The following is a 16,845-nucleotide window of genomic DNA, read 5'->3' as shown; positions in this document are numbered from 1 at the left end:
TTATTACAAGGAATCCCCAATGTATCCTCACAAATTTTTTTTTAGCAAATTACCAAAAACTACAATATCAGCAAAGTTTTTCCCATGAGCAGAGCTCATTTCGCTACTTTCCATGCGGTAAGCAAGCCCACGCACCATTAAAACCCATTCGACCAATTATATTTTTATTTTTTATTTTTTCCGTTAAGGTGCATTGACATAAATACCCATCATTGTACATGGATATTTCTTAGGCTCTCAGATAAGAGAGCATTGATTGCTCTTCCACCTAGGGATTTGTGAAAGAAGCACAGAGGTCAAGCTATGGCGATGGATTGGGCGATGAAAAAGAAAATAGAACAGCTTTTTTGAAGATGAACTGAGAGACCAGATCTAGGAAATAAGCTCTTTGATTCTCTTTGATTCTACCAATTTGAGGTATGTGATTTTGTATTTTGAATCTATTGATTGAAATTATTTCTATGCTAGTAGTTATCTGATCTCGAATCTAAGAAGAATCGTCTTGAGAGCTTCTTAATCACACCTAAACTTCTCATGAATTTGGCCTATGTTAGAAGACAAGTATTTGTGTTTTATGCAGATTCATTGTTCATATGCCAAACATTAATGGGATGACCAAGTTCATTCAAAAGAGAATGAATTAGATATGATATTATGTTCTTTATAGGAATTTATTCATTTTAGTTTTCTTAGTTCTTCTTCAACACCTAAAGACATGATATTTTCTGCATTAGAATGAAAAAGATTGGGATTTCTGCAATAAATAATAATCTTGTGCACAGGAGAAAACAGAAAGTAAGATTCATTTTATTTGGTTTTTAACCTAACTATTGAGTTTTTTGTATTTGATAGATTCTATATTGGGTTGGTTGTGATTTTTTATTATCATTTCAGATAGTAGCTGATAGCTCGGTGCAGAGTACAGAGCAAGAAAACATTTTGTGAAGGGAGAACTTCATCAGATTGGAAACTATTTAGGATGACATTGACTATTTAGGTTTCAGTTCCACTGATGTATTATGCCTTTTTCAATCATTAGTCATGTCCCTTCTAATGAAAAAAAACTTATACTGCAACAAGGTTTCCTTGCTTTAGAGATCAGTTTAATCAACCCACTGTGAATTGCCATAGGACACAATTGTTAGGTGATGGTAAGTAATTGAAAGCTTCAATATACCCTTGTACTGGGTTTTGATATTTGGCTACACTTAATTACATAACTTTTATGAGTTGGTTGATTGTGGTACACAATTTACTTTTTTGTGATGAAATATTGATGTGGTCAATATTATAGAGGCTTTATTTTGGTAATAATTGGAGCTTAATTTCTTTGCTCGTCTGTAAATCTTATTATATCTTAGTATTTGTTATTGTTGGTTAGTATCATTATTTACTATTGAGGATCAGTGAGTTTATTTATTGTTAGCATATGTCTCAATCCATCATGATCACTAAAAGATACAACAACCCTAAAGGTCAATGATCTATTTGCTCTTGCTTTCATATTACTTTCAATTGTGTTAAGGTGACACGCTACACCTTTATAGTTCATTTTGGAGTCAATAGCATTCTAAACTATTGAGGTTCAGTAATGTTATTTGGTATTGAGGGTCAGTAGTGTTGTTGCTACTGAGGGTCAGTAGCGTTGGAGCTATTGAGGGTCTTATAGGCTTTTCTATTTCATTGTACAAATAATGCTTTTCTGGTTCATGTCTTTCAGTATTTGTTGTACTTGTTAGTGAGGGTCAATGACTTTATTATTGAGGCATATAGTCAATAGCATTCTAAACTATTGAGGTTCAGTAACATTATTTGGTATTGAGGGTTAGTAGCATTGTTGCTGCTGAGGGTCAGTAACATTGAAGCTATTGAGGGTCAATAGCCTTATTTACTATTGAGGGTCTTATATGTTTTTATAGTTCTTTATGATCCATGTCTTTCAGTATTTGTTATTGAACTAGTTAGTTAGGGTCCATTAACTTTATTATTGAAGACATTAGTCACTTGCTATTTGGGATCAGTAACAAATAACTATTGAGGGTTAGTAAATTTATTTGCTCTAAATTTCTAGTTCATAGTCTATTTTATACTGTTCCTCCTTTTCTTTCAGAAGTCAGAGTAATCATTTAGAGTTTTATACCACTTTTTCTTTATAGAATGGGTTGATACTGTAGTACTGTACTATATTATTTGTTAGAGTAGAATAATTGAAGTGACAGATGATAACAGTGAAAATTGGGGTCTTAGGAGCATAAGTTGATAAGAGTGAGAAATTATTTTAATCGGTTATATTCAAAAGATGGAGAAAATACAAATTAATTGACATATGCATTTGATTGAAGCGGTGGCAATTATGTAATTTTCATTAATTTTATAGACAAAAGTTGCTTGCGTCAGCATTAATGTGTCCGCATGGGAATTACGGAGACGTCCTTTGCGCATGGTACTTGGACTGAGCCAATTTACCTTACTGGTAATTATCCCATTTTTTTTTTAATTGGAAGATCACCTCTTATGAGAAATTTTGATAAATAACCTCTTTTAGGTGTGTGGATTGACTTTTAACCATGTTTTTTCAAAGAGTTGAAAAATGACCATATTAATGAATCAAAAGTCTTAACTGCCCCTATTAAGGTTTTTGTAACTCGTATCTTTTCTTCTGATCTTTCTCAATTCCCACGATTATGCAAGCTGCTCTCCTCCTATTTTTTTATTTATTTAAAACAACACTAAAATATGTTGAGAAGCAATCGAATGTGGATCAGAAGAAAAAGAAAAACCAATACCTGGAATCCAAGAGATTTCACATTATACAGAAATTACTCATGTTCAAGATCCCTTAAAGCACAGAGAAAGAAAAAACCAATTAGATAGGAAATCCCAAAATCAATGGATGAAACCGTATCATCATCCAATGAACAATTAGGCTCATGCCGAATAAGGACTTTCATACCCGAATTTGATTTTCCTCTATTGCTCATTCTAGGTTTGAGTTCTCTTGTTGTCTCTTTCTGGATTGCGTTTCTTCTTTTCTATAAACTGACAGGGATAAATACACGATGAAACCATCTTTGCTCCAAAACTACCACAACGTCCAAATTCTCTAAGATCGTGCGTGTGGCAGTTTTTCATATTAACGAAGTAGTTTTTTCTCTGCTTCTCTCATTGTAGGTTAGAAACTTAGATGGTAGTGTTTCATAGGGTTTTACAGTCATGCCTATTGAAACTATTATTTTTATGTCTTTGAGATTTTTTTGTTACCTTGGTTTTTTCGACAATTGAAAATTTGGTGAAGCCTTTGACACCAAAAAAGGGCCTGGCTTTATAGTAGTAGAGATTAATTTGTTTGTCGACAAAATACTGTGCTCATGAATTATGTCATCAACAGAAGCATTGGTAGTGGTTATCCCTTCAAACTACTATAGCACGTTACAAGAGCAAGTAGCCCAGTGAAAACAGCAAATTAACATGCAAGGGTACAAGGTACAATATCAAGTTACAAGCATGATAGTGACAAAGCTAGAAGACCTTGATAATCTACTATTTTGTACGATCTGGGTGGAGTACCCAAAGGATGAGATTCAAGAAGAACCATTTATTGCAACTTAAGACAGAAGTTCTCTCTCAATCTTCATATGAGAACAACTCCAACAGCTTTCCCATATCTTAATTTTTCTCCATTTTAGAGAAAAAATTGGTAGTTTTGCTTCAACAGATTCCCCATATTTATCTCTAAAATAGAGATAGTGATGAGAGAGAAAACATAATTTTCTATATTTACAGCAATCTGTAAAATTTTAGGGAAGGATTTAGAGAAGAATTATGGAATCTGTAAAATAAAAAATCTGTTGGAGTTGAAGCATAATTTTTTTAGAGATTTTAATTTTTACTTCCCTATAATAGAGAAATTATAGAGAAGTTGTTGGAGATGCTTTGAGAGAGAGAGAGAGAGAGAGAGAGAGAGAGAGAGCAACTTGGGTATTTGATAGAGTTCTTGAATCCGATCATGAATGAATGATGAAGCACGCGAGTTGGGAAAAGAGAGAGAAAGAAGCATGCCGGTTGGGAAAAGAGAGAGAAATTTAAGTGAGGGTATTTGGGACTTTTGATCCCTTTATATGGTTATTTTTCAACTTTTTGGAAAATATGGTTAAAAATCAATTTGAATGTTTAAAATAGGTCATTTATCAAAATTTCTCAACTCTTATCTTGCTAGTTTATTCAAAAATAAAAAATTATCTTGCTAATTCTTATATAAAAAGAAAGAAATAAATAAAATATCCCACAGTCATCTACTAATGGCAGTATAAGAAATATAAAAAATGCATTGTAAAACAAATATTCGAATAATCATGTATGAAGAATAATATCATATTGCAAAACTGAAGAAGCCGCAAAGATGTGTAATATTGTGTGTGTATATGTTTTCCCAAATGATTTGTATGTACAAAATATTTGTTGATGAATAGCCGTCGGTCTAGGCGCATCTAAATTTATTTTCACTAGTCTCATACCCGTGCGATGTACGTGTTATTATAATAGGAGGAGAAAGTGAAAGTTTCTTTTCTTTTACTTTTTCAATTTTATGTTTTTTCATTTGACCATAATAACTTTCTTTTAGATCATTTTTTTATTTTCTTTTTTATTTCAAAGAGTATTATGGGCATTTCAAAAGTTAGTGAAGCCTTTGACACTAAGAGCAAGTCCACCGGTTGAGCTTGACCGGTCAATACTATTCACTGTTTTTTTGCCTTGTATTTCCACTATTGAGGTTGGCTGGTCAGATACTGTTTACAAAATGTCAAGAATGGTCACTTTCGTAGTCAAGTCAGCCAACCTCAATAGTGGAAATACAAGGCAAAAAAACAGTGAATAGTCTTGACCGATCAAGCTCAACGGGTGGACTTGCTCTAACTTTGACGTCCCATTATAATAGTAGAGATATGTATAGAACGCATTTGTCAAAAAAAGAGTGGTCAATATAGGTATAGAACACAATTGCCGACAAAAACTCGTTATGTATAGAAGCTAAATTATTTACTACCATCTGAAATTGATAAGCTTATATGTGGGGCTTGAGATTAGCACTTCTTTTAATTTAGAAAATTTATCGCATTTACATATTTCAAAGTGAAAGGCTTGACGTCCTATTTCAAAAAAAAAAAAAAAAAGATTTCACTAATAAAAGGAAAGTTCACCATTGATCAAGCTGTTTTCAATCACTATGAAAAAAAAAAAAACCCCGATTTATATCAACACTGAACAGGAGGCAGGAAAAAAGATGAAATTAGAAACAATTTCAACATGGTTATTGCCTTGTAGTACAACAATCAACAGCGGGAAGATTACAGAACTCTACAGTTTAATAACAGACATTGTATCATCCCTTTCTCAAGTGAACCCCCTTGATATGCCAAAACTAAGTTAGCTCCTACGCAGCCGCCGATTATCCAGTACAATATTTCCGTTTCCAAATGAACAATCCTTCCATCCCTAGAAAATTACTTCAGAACCAGTATCCTACAAAGTACTGATACAAACAGGACAATTAGAAACTCAACCATCAAAATTGAAGTTTTAAATGGGACAGAGAAACAGCAACAGTAAATACCTCATAGTTGTACATATCTAGCTGTCTACATACGTCGCAAGTTCCTTTCACGCCAAGCAAGCACCCTTTTTCCATATTGATTGGTGAGCAGAGCTGGGGTGTAATGTTGAACCAGACTCAGCAGAAACTTGTGGGTGAGACCCTGCGACATCAAAGCCAACCCGTTAGAGTTTAATTGAATCTAGACTTCAGATATAACGGGAACTATTATAGATCAATCGCACACGGGGAAGGTTAAGGTTACAAAATATAGTATCATGGGCCTCTCCGGCCATTGACAAGAGCTTTGCGTCAAACTGTTGTAGATGATAACTTTGAAAATTTGAGGAAAAAAATATTAAATTTCACCCAGCATTGAAATCTGCTATAGATGTGAGGATGAATCCCCCAAAGTTGACAGTCATGATTTCAAGTAATTTGAGCTTGGACAAATCGCTAGTGAAAATTTACTAATGCAGTTATCCCTTACTGAGTATATATCATAAAGTCATCTGAAAATAATGGTGAGCATAATGAATAGAGATTATCGTTGGTTAGTTGGAGAGGCAGAAAGAGACCATTCTACCTAAGCAGTTATCAATGTGTATCTACCCAACACAATAAACACAGTAAAGCTTTGGAAGATCTAACCTTAGAAACTGACAATGCCGTCTGGAAGACATAGTTTCCGAAAGGATGCATAAGAAGCATTGAAAGATTTGGGCTTCTACACAACTCTCTAATAATTTCTGCAGACTGCTCTTCTCCCGACTCTAACAAGCACTTCTCCACAACATTACTACCATACTTGCTGCAGGAGAGAAACATATAATTCCCTTGAAACTGTCTCAGAAGATTTGATGTGACTTGTGGTGCCCTCAACCCGAGTAAATGTTGCAGCACATAGTTGCTAAGGAATGAAAAGAAAAATATCACATTGAATTAAAATCATCATTGAGTAAAGGTCATGATCAAACTGCAAGAGAAGTATTGATATAGTTTCATAGGAACAAACCCATAACGATCCTGCGCCAGGATTAATGCTTCTTCTATTATCGCAGCAATTAGACGTCCTTTTGTTTCTCCATAACAGTAATCAACACACTGCTGTAGCACGCAACAACCAACCTTATCTTTTGCAATTCCAATACAGTTGTCAATCACCACATTCAGAAGACACTGCCAATAAAATTCAGTAAATAATTAGTACCCAATGCTTTGTATTCAGAGAAGCAGACTGAAGGACTAGTAATAAATGCTCAAAAGCTGATGGTGTTTGCAACATACAAAAGATTGGTGCTTGTTGAGCACCAAACCTTTTATAAGCATCTGAGCATGATCTTCATCAAGCATCTCAGCTCACAAACAATGAGACAAAATTCAAAATGCACAACTTTGAGATGAATGTATCACCATTGTTAAATGAAAAACGACCAATAATAGCCAAACAAGTACTATGAATTTTCACTCAAGCTGTGGATCTTCTTAAGCTCATCATTTAAAAATATCAAGAGAAAGAACTCAACAGGGAATGTTGCTCAGCACCAGCCATCAGGGATGGAGCTAGAAATCAGGAATTACAGGACCTCCTAGAGCTGACTGGACTCAAGACAACAACAAAACCTACATATATAGAGCATATAGCAACTTTTCATTAAACTTAGAACATATGTCACATATGATGTATAGGCTGGTTGCTAAATCTGAAGCAATTCCTTGCCAAGATTTATGTTTGTGAACTATAAAGAATATTGTGACATGTATTCCAGAGGCTTCATCAATTTCCATGTGAAAGGAAATTAAAAATCAACAATAATCACATTGAGAATGTGTAACATATGGGCAGCGACGATTAGTGAAGTGCTAAGTATAGGCCTCAGTACGTAACTAGACTGAAAAAACACAACCATTTGCAAGCAGGCCGAGTATAATTCATGGTTATGAAAATGTCAAGCATCAACTCGAAATACAACATGTAAGAGCAATATAAACAAAACTGCCTAAATTGACATAACATTACCCTTTTGTGTTCATCCGAAAAGTTCTTCAAGCAATATTCCATGATATGTTGACCATTGATGTGCATACTCAGGTCAACAGCACCACAGCTTAGAGCACTCACAAACACAGAGATTTGCTCTCGGGTAGTGATTTTCTTCAACAGTTTCAGAACAGAGCGAGTCCTGCCACAAGTCCGAAAAGCCTATTAGGGTACCAATCTAACAACAATCACCAACATGATACACAAAACAAGAAGAAAGGCACTGATCATACCCACGGCTATGAAGGCAAAGAGTAATAAAATGAAACGGATTCTTGGTCCACCTTAACAGAATCTGTGTCCTCTGCTCCTCACTACAAACCTCCACAAGCTTCTGAACAACATAGTTGCCATAAGGGTCCAGGATCAAATGGGCCACGTGGTCTACAACCTCTTCAAATATCATATCAGTGAACTCTTTCGGCTCATCCTCCATAGCTCTCTGAAAGAACCGACACCCGTATTGGTCCATGGACAAAGAAGCAATCTTTCCACGCAAATCAGCCACAGATAAGCTGTTGAGTGGTTCTTGGGACCAATCAGATGGTTTATGTAAACTAGAACCAAACCCACCTAAGCCATGATCAGTATCTGAGCCAACCCAGCAATCTTCAAGACCCAAATGACCGAAAACCCCACCATCAAAACCACCCGGCATGAGTTCATTGCGGCGTGATGGGTATTTCGGCGCCGACCCAGAACTGTAATCGGCGCCGGAAAACGGCGGCGGCTGGCTGAAGGATGAGACATTCAGGCGAGAGAAAGCAGCTTCTAGGGATTGATCATAGGGAATAGGGTTCTGCGACGGCGTATCGGTAAAGTATCGGAAACCCTCCATTGTTTCTGAAACGAAGAGAAAACTGGCTTCTGATCGAGTAGGGGGATTGTAGTGTGAAAGGGTTTCTGAGGTTTGGTTGGGTTTGGTTTCTGGGTTTAATGAGGAGTTATATATATATATATATATATGAGGGGGGTTTTGATTTTTTGGGAATTTTGGTATTGGTTGAGTGTGGCAGGGAAGAAAAGCTTAAGACTGATGAGACTGAGGAGGGAGAGAGAGAGAGAGAGAGAGGGAGTTTGAGTTTGCATGCAATTTATGGAAACATAAGAAAAAGCGACGCAGCGTTCTTCTTTCTCTAAATGTCTCAATTCGCATTTATTAAATTTTTCTTTTTAGAATAATTTTACCATGTCAAATTGTCAATACGCGTTGGGGTTGGGCTTCTTTTTGTTTCGACCCGAAAAAACAGAAGAAGTAGAGGCTTCTCAGGGACGAGTGATGATGATTGATGTCGTCCAGTGAGATTGTTACGCGTGTCGTTCATGAAATATTGAATAAATTTGGTATGTGCACATTGAATTTGTTCATAAATTTTGTTCACCTATGCCATGTGACACCAAGTATAGCAAAACTTTATTTATTTACAGAGAGAGAGAGAGAGAGAGAGAGTAAGAGACTCTGGTAAGAACTTTAAAATAAATATTCAATGAAGATTTTTAAATTAATTGTTGAATGAGTGGTCCCAATTTTAGTTAAAATATTAATATTAATTTTACAACACACATGTCATTCAATTATTGATTTTTTATTCTTATGAAGTCCTCATTAAAGCCTCACCATTTATTTAAGATAGTGGAGTACGCATCACGTGAACCGTGAAATCTAAGGAAAGTAACAATAAAATCAATCTTTGAAACGCGTGTAGAAACTTTTCAACTTAATTTTTTGATGAAGACTTTCAAATCAATGGTTGAATGAGCCGTTTCCGTTTTAGTTGAAATATTAATTATACAACACACAAGTCATCCAATTGTTGATTGTTTGTCCTCATGAAGTTCTCATTTTAAGATCCTCATTAAAACCTCACTATTTATTTAAAATAGTAGGGGACACATCATGTGAACTAGAGGTGGCAAACGGGCCGGCCCGGCCCATTTTAAGCGGGCCTAGTCGTGCTTCGTGCCGTGCTTGGGCCGGCCCATTTATTATCGTGTCGGGCTCGTGCCGGCCCATTTACCTAAACATTAAGCCCGGCCCGGCCCATGGCCCGAGCCCATATCGTGTCGGGCCGTGCTCGTGCCGGGTCAATAACGGGTCGTGCTCGTGCCTACCCACTATAAAGCACGATTTTAAAATCTTAATTTGAACAAATAAAAATTAATTTTATTTAACTATTTATAAAATTAAAATAAATTAAGTTCTACAACGTTTTTCTTAATCTTAGATTTTTAAGATTAGATTTCTAATAATTTTTTATATTCCACTATAAGAAAGAAAAAAAAAAAAAACTCAAAATATATAGTTTTTAGTATATTATTGTGAGATTAATCTTTATTAATATAATGAAGATTTAGATACTAAATTTCTTTCCTTCATTCTATAGTTGTATTATTATGAGATTATTCTTTATTAATAAACATATATTTAATATTTAGAAAAAATACTTATGTCAAAACAAGGATATAATGTTTTGTTTCATTATTTTTACAATATAAAAGAAAGCATTAGTGGAATTGTCATGAGATTTTAAATAAAAATTGAAATTTTGTGTTTGTAACAGGCCGGCCCACAATATGTCGTGCTCGGGCCGTGCCGGACCCATTACGGGCTCGGGCCGGGCCGGGCCAATGGGCCAATATTCTTAGGCCCAGCCCGACCCGTTATTCTAACGTGCTCGGGTCGTGCCGGGCCACTAACGGGCTTGGGTCGTGCCGGGCCGCTTTTAAGCGTGCCGGGCCCGTGCTTAGTGGCCCGTTTGCCACCTCTAATGTGAACCGTGAAATCGGTCTTTGAAACGCGTCTAATAAGTTTTCAACTTTTCTTCTTTAGTAAGTTGACTCTATTATTCTTATTGATTAAGTAGTGTTCTGTTGACCAAAAATTATTGTCGTCCATCATTGATGTATATTAACTTATTAAGTGTTTTAATCACAACTCGTAGATATTATATTTAATTGTACGATCTATAATCTTTCTGTTAGGGCTGGCAATTTGGGCCGAACCAACCGAACCAACCGAAATTCGAGCCGGCCCGAACCGATTTGGGCCGAAGATTCGGCTTACCGACTTTTCGGCTCGGCTGAGCCGTACCGGAAGTCAGCTTCGGCTCGGCTACAGTATGCAAATCCTCATACCGTCGGTATACCGTACCGACCGTATATACGTATACCACCGAATAGTATACAAAATGATTAAAACTTGACAAGAGATAAGAGTCAAACCCCTAACCTCCTGCACAAGATCTCCACCTCTTAGCCACTAGAGCACAAGCTGCTCTTACTATATTATGCACAAACTTTATATTTATTCCCTCATACACCACATAATTAAAACAAAACAACTTGGATCTGCCCTCATTCATCGTTTTTTTTCTTTCACTTTATTTTCTCATCCTCTTTCCTCCTCCTCTTCTTATTTCCAGTTCCATCATCGTCTTCTTCTTTATCAGTTCCATCATCATCTTCTTCTTTTTGTTTGATTGCCACACAACTCGTAACCTGCAAAGTTCCACGTCCCCCATCATCTTCTTCTTTTTAGTATATAAATCATCTGCCACAAGCTCTCAATTCAATTCAACCCCAAAATCCCCAATTTCACAATTCAATTTCTTCTTCAAATCGATCAAAAACCCTAATTTTCAATCCAACCCCCAAAACCCAACTCGATTCCCTTCTGACTCGATTTGCAATATCCCCTCCCAATCAGACCCAGAATGATGACGATGGAGATTGAGGTAATTTGGAAGAAGAGATTAAGGTAAACTGGAGGAAGAGCTCCGTATTTCTAATTTCAATTAGGGCTTGCAGATGGAGGAAAGTGTGATCAAGACTGTGATCGGTGTTATCTTGGTGGCGGAGCCTAATTTCAAGATCCGGCAAGTTCTCCGAATTTGAGCCGAAATTCGAACCGAAATTCGGTATACCGATTTGTCGGTAACCGGCGACGGCGGCTCGGTTTCGGTTGCAGATTTGGGAAACCGACCAACTTCGGTCGGTACCCGGTTGACGGAATTTGTCGTCGGTTTTCTACCGAATCCACCCCTACTTTCTGTCATCACAGTTAAAACGCTACTCATGAAGTCTATATCCGTTTACTTTTTCACTTGTGAAAGGGCGAATGAAGGGAGGTCATAAATTATGACGCGTTTCAAAGAACTCAAATTTGAAGTTTAGAATGATTTATCTTATTAATTATTTTAGTTCTCTTCAAACTTCACTTACTAAGATCTAAGAGTAGACGTGTACATTTACATATTATTTGTTAGGCAAATTTGGATAACAAATTCAGTTCCTTCAGTGTTTCATGTGTGAATCAATGAGCAAAGTCGTGTGCTTGAGATGAATACAAACACCTTGTTTTGTTGTTGATACTTACTGAGGTCTAGGCCGGGGAATTCAAAGCCGAGAAACTGATACCGATCTCGTCCGATTCGAGCCGAAACCGATCGGCTCGGTATGAAAAGATAGTTCTCCGACATCCCGACCCAAACCGTACCGAAAACTATGTAAACGGGTCAACACCGGTATGGGTCAAATACATACCGAATTATCCGAGCCGAGCCGAAACCAGATCATGACCTCCGAAGCTCCGCTGCCCATGGCGGTTCTGTCTCAAATTGAGTCGCTGGGATTCGTGGTGAGCCATGGATACGGTTTGACGAAGATGGCGGGGGTGGTGGTGTCGTGCGCGTGGACGTGGTGGAGCTGCCATGACTGGTCTGAGACCAATTATTGAGGGTATGAACATGGGTTGATTCTTCTGCTTCTCCTTCTCCTTCTTCTTCATCTTCTTCTTCAACTAACAATTCCCACATCTCTTTGTCCCAAATCCCAATCCACCTCTGCACCTACAGCAGACCCACCTTCTTCCTTGCTCCAATCCACCTCTGCACCACCAACCTAGGAACCCAGTTCACGAAGTGAGTTCAACGATGAAAATGTGGAAAACCCAGATCGTGAAAATGAAAATGTGGAATCCGATTGGTACCGAAACTATACCGAACCAATCGGTTACGGAACCAATCGGTATCCTTGACAAAATTCCGGCATCCCGAACCGATCCGAGCCGAGTCAGCCGACTATAAAGTCGGTACCGGTGTCGGTATAGGCCCATTCCCGAGCTGAGCCAAACCGATCCCAGCCCTACTGAGGTCCAAAACAACTTCAAAACTCCAATCCAAGACCCTCTACAGTACTTTAGAAGGATAGAGTATGTCATACTCCGGCTTTTTCCATCACTATATTTGCTTTTTCAGTAGGTCCGAGTCATCCGACAATGGTAATACCTAAAAGTATGCCATACTCTGGTACTATTCCAATAGCTCATTGATACCAAGCTACATCCTCTGGGGAGGAACAACATTGACCAGTTTCGCTATGGTACAGGAAAACTACTGCCTCAAGAATAACAAAGCACGAAAGCAATTTATTCTATCTTTCTAAAATTCAAAAAAAGGGAGTCAGAAACTACATGTTTTACAGTGAAAGTAATACATTTTGCATGTTGCAATGATGCTTTGTCCCTCCTCACAAAATCCATGTATGATAACTATGTAAAGTGTTTCCATTGTCTAAATTTGTACACTCACTTTAGCATATGCACCGCAGCACCAAGGTTAAAGGCAGTTATGTTGAAAGAATGCTTCACTCCTGAAAGAGTACATCAAAGACCCTCGAGCCTAACTGGCTTGCTGTGATAACAGCAGCATGTTCGATATTCAGAGTTTCTTCAAATGTCAAGGTTTTTGGTTTAAGTATCTGTATCAGCAAATCTCTTGTACACTGAATTGAAATAAGTGGAAGGAAGGGCACCGCTGCGTAATACCAGATATATAATAAACGCTACATATGCAGCCGTACCACTACAGACCACAACACCAAACAGAAGTCCATTAACTTCAGCAATGAAGAAATCCAGCAATAGATAACCATTGATTACCATCACCAAAACAGCCACCGTCCATGCCACTTTCTGCAGTTCATAATTTGGAAAACAAAAACAAAAAAGTTAGCTAAAAAGCTTTTCTCACTATTTTCATTTCTTCAAAAATTTATAAGTCAACTCATCCGAACCACAGGCTAACACAGATCGGATGAACAGATCTTGTCAACCACATGTTTTACTTTTCTAGTTCCAAGACCGAGCACATCATTCCATGTTTAAGATTACTATCCTTTCATAGGTTTACTGTGCAAAATTGGGTCCTGATAGCCATTAAACCATATGCATTTGCTAAATAACAATAAGACCAACAAGACAGAATAATAAGCTAACAGCTTACTTCGAGTAGAGGTCCAATCTTGAAGACCCCCATGATCTGCTCCTTCGACACCAAAGTGAGAAGTGGTATAAGAGCAAAAGGAATCTGAACCGACTGAAGTACATTAAGCCACTCATTTAAAACATCCAGCGACCCCTCAGATGTATTAAAGATAATTGCCACAATTATAGTTGGCACAATAGCAAAACTCCTTGTGATCAATGCCCTCAGCCACTTCTTCAAACGAAGATTAAGGAAGCCTCCCATGATAAACTGCCCAGCATATGTCCCAGTTATTGTGCTACTTTGTCCAGCTGCCAATAACCCAACACCCCAGATATAAAGAATTGGATAAAGCCCCCCTCCATACTTCTCCTGAAGAAACTGACCTGCATTAACTAGTCCTATACTATCAGCTTGTTTAGTACCATAAAATCCCTTGGCGAAAACAGTGGTCACAAACAAATTGATGACGAAGGAGATAAAAAGTGCAATTGATGACTCAATTGAATAGTAGTTCAGTGCCTCTTGAACCCGTCCTTTCTTGTGAGGATCAATATTTCTTGACTGGACTAAAGCAGAGTGCAAAAATACATTGTGTGGCATAATGACGCAACCCACAACTCCCACAGCCTGCCGAATTGTTCTTGAGCTAAGTCTTGGAACCAGAATACCTGCAAGGAGCAGGGAGTTCATAAATACCTTTCAGTACACAACTGATGACATATCAGTACTGATACTCCGCATTAACTTTCATAATAAGTACAAGTTTTACCGATTAAAAGTTCTTTTCCACTTGGTTTTGTGTCAACAAACATCCAGGCAAACGATAAAGCCATAGTTGCAATGAGAACCGCAAAAACACCTTCCAACTTCCTCACCCCATAGTTCTCAAGAATTAAAAGAAGGAAACTGTTACATGAAAGAGACAACAAAAATTTCTAGTTAATAGAGAGTTATCCCTAGATTCTTATCAAACCAAAGAATTAATTATCCCTTAATGGCCAATTTCTCATGTCCAACCACCAAGGATGAAGAGAGAAAACTGTCCATCAAAACATCAATTACTGCTGAAGTTGTCAAAGCCATTAAGGCCTCGATTGGTTCGTGGAAAGTAAGCATCAAGACTTGATCATTTCTTGCATTTGGGATGCAAAAAGAAAGGAAATACTTTCCAGAAGGAAGGGAAGATAAGAGGGAAAGTGGTTCCAAATTTCGTAATATATTTCCTTCTGTTACCAAACAACGGAATGAAAAGTTCTTCCCTTCCCATGGGAAAGACAAAGGAATTACTTTCGTTTCCGCAAACCAAACGAGGCCTAAAATCACCGACCAAAATTCTTTGTAGCTAAGAGTTTAACTAGTTGAGTTTGAACTGAAAGTTAGCACAACAACATACATGTAATTGACTCAAAAAAAAAAAAAAAAAAAAATAGTTGCTTTAGGTGAAGATGCTGAAGTCAACACACTGGAATTTTATTCCAGTTCATTGCATTGAGCTAAGTTGATGTGCAAAGAAACAGCCCGAGTTACAATCAACACAAAAGCAGCTAATTTTGAATCTAATCAAAAGTCAAACTCCGGAAACATTACGGGAAACGAATTCATGTACGGGCAGACATTATAAATTCCAGAAATTTCCAAATCAAAATGAAGTAAAATACGAACCAATCCGACGCCGTAATGAGCACTCCGGCCCAGAGCGGCAAAAAGCCATTGCTGAGAATCTGAATAGCAATGGCACTCCCAATGACCTCCTGAATATCCGCCCCAATCAACGCCAGCTCAGCCATGAACCAGAGCACCAGCCCGGCCCACTTGGGATACTCGTCGCGGCAGAGCTCCGCCAGGTGCCGGCCGGTGGCGACTCCGAGGCGGGCCGAGAGCAGCTGGACCAGCAGGCCCATGGCGGTGGCCCACATTAACAGCCACAGCAAAGAGTAGCCGGCGATCGCTCCCGACTGGAGATCCCCTTCTAAATTCCCCGGATCCAAAAACGCTATGCTCATCAGGAACCCCGGGCCTGTGAACAGCCAGAGCTTCTTCCAGGAGAAGGGCGGCGGGACCTGAGTCGAATCGTCGTCGTCGGCGGCGGCCGAGTCGGCGTCGACGATCAGGATCTTCTCCCGCGACTCGTACGCCACCTCATCGTCGACGTCGGAGGACGAGGATTGCGGACGCAATAAGCGGTTGGCTTCTTCTTCGTCGTCGTCCTTGGCATGTTGACTGAGCTGGTCGTCTTGCCGCAATTCGGCGCTCATTTGGACGGAAAACGATGCCGTGTTTCCGCCGTGGTTTTTAAAATATTGGGCTGGGGTGGACTCTACTGTAGATAGTGTTGTTTACGACAAACTAACCAACGCCAGATTTGAGAGAGAGGCGAGACTGTCGCTTACGTTGCCTTTTATACCTGCGGTAATGGTGTTTTCGCCCAATAAATGATTGCCATGTCATAAATGGGGTGTGCTTTTGCGGATATTAACATGTTATCATAAGTCTTAATTACAAATGATATCATATAAGTCTTAAATACAAATGATTAGAGCCTTGGGGAAAATTATTCTATGCAGCGGCGATGTAAGCGAACTAGTAATTCTCGTAGATCTGAACCGTTGATATTTATAGGTAACTTTTTTTTAATAATAAAAATATATATTTGATGTTATCTAACCGTCCATTCATGTTGGTGCACTAAATATTTAAACTCTATAGTTTTGGCCTATGGAGAAAAGTTTAGCAGATTTTAAGGATACAACAGTGTCTTTCTTTGAAATTATTGATATTAATTTCACAAGTAACTAATTTCGACTAATTCTCTACGTACCTATAAAGGACTAAGGGAGTAATATAATAGGAAAGTAGATATCTGTTAAGCTCATGATCATCTAACATTTCCTATAGTATCCATCGTCATTAGTTAGCCAAGATTTGTATACATTTCCTATAGTATCCAT

At 38.0% G+C, this 16,845-nt stretch overlaps 2 protein-coding genes and 1 long non-coding RNA gene across 3 annotated transcripts; 1 reads left to right on the top strand and 2 right to left on the bottom strand.

The window, feature by feature from the left end:
• The first annotated feature begins 240 nt into the window (after positions 1-240).
• On the top strand, positions 241-1,339 carry LOC133740161 (uncharacterized). Its single transcript, XR_009861049.1, has 2 exons — positions 241-417; positions 895-1,339. It is a non-coding gene; the product is annotated as an uncharacterized LOC133740161 (long non-coding RNA).
• Positions 1,340-5,278: 3,939 nt separating this feature from the next.
• Positions 5,279-8,709, bottom strand: LOC133739912 (pumilio homolog 12-like). The gene is made up of 6 exons (XM_062167727.1): positions 7,865-8,709; positions 7,611-7,773; positions 6,606-6,769; positions 6,242-6,500; positions 5,612-5,753; positions 5,279-5,530 (listed from the first exon to the last, which is right to left on the bottom strand). The coding sequence occupies exons 1-5, from the start codon at positions 8,467-8,469 to the stop codon at positions 5,637-5,639; spliced, it is 1,308 nt and encodes a 435-aa protein (XP_062023711.1). The 5' UTR covers positions 8,470-8,709; the 3' UTR covers positions 5,279-5,530; positions 5,612-5,636.
• A 4,327-nt stretch (positions 8,710-13,036) lies between these two features.
• On the bottom strand, positions 13,037-16,269 carry LOC133739402 (metal transporter Nramp2-like). Its single transcript, XM_062167183.1, has 4 exons — positions 15,560-16,269; positions 14,667-14,803; positions 13,913-14,565; positions 13,037-13,602 (listed from the first exon to the last, which is right to left on the bottom strand). The coding sequence occupies exons 1-4, from the start codon at positions 16,150-16,152 to the stop codon at positions 13,381-13,383; spliced, it is 1,605 nt and encodes a 534-aa protein (XP_062023167.1). The 5' UTR covers positions 16,153-16,269; the 3' UTR covers positions 13,037-13,380.
• Positions 16,270-16,845: the final 576 nt, after the last annotated feature.

The sequence above is a fragment of the Rosa rugosa genome, chromosome 3, assembly GCF_958449725.1.
Source record: "Rosa rugosa chromosome 3, drRosRugo1.1, whole genome shotgun sequence".
Classification (NCBI taxonomy): Eukaryota; Viridiplantae; Streptophyta; class Magnoliopsida; order Rosales; family Rosaceae; genus Rosa; species Rosa rugosa.
The sequence above is the reverse complement of the archived record's forward strand: the minus strand, read 5'-3'. Positions and strand labels throughout refer to the sequence as shown.

Excerpts from the sequence above, each read along its gene's own strand:
- LOC133739912 (XM_062167727.1), bottom strand. The coding sequence starts at position 8,469 with ATGGAGGGTTTCCGATACTTTACCGATACGCCGTCGCAGAACCCTATT. Across the intron at positions 6,501-6,605 it reads CTGGCGCAGGATCGTTATGG|CAACTATGTGCTGCAACATT; the intron begins GTTTGTTCCTAT and ends TTCATTCCTTAG. Across the intron at positions 5,754-6,241 it reads CGGCATTGTCAGTTTCTAAG|GGTCTCACCCACAAGTTTCT; the intron begins GTTAGATCTTCC and ends TTGATGTCGCAG.
- LOC133739402 (XM_062167183.1), bottom strand. The coding sequence starts at position 16,152 with ATGAGCGCCGAATTGCGGCAAGACGACCAGCTCAGTCAACATGCCAAG. Across the intron at positions 14,566-14,666 it reads TGGAAAAGAACTTTTAATCG|GTATTCTGGTTCCAAGACTT; the intron begins GTAAAACTTGTA and ends TGCTCCTTGCAG. Across the intron at positions 13,603-13,912 it reads AGATTGGACCTCTACTCGAA|AAAGTGGCATGGACGGTGGC; the intron begins GTAAGCTGTTAG and ends TATGAACTGCAG.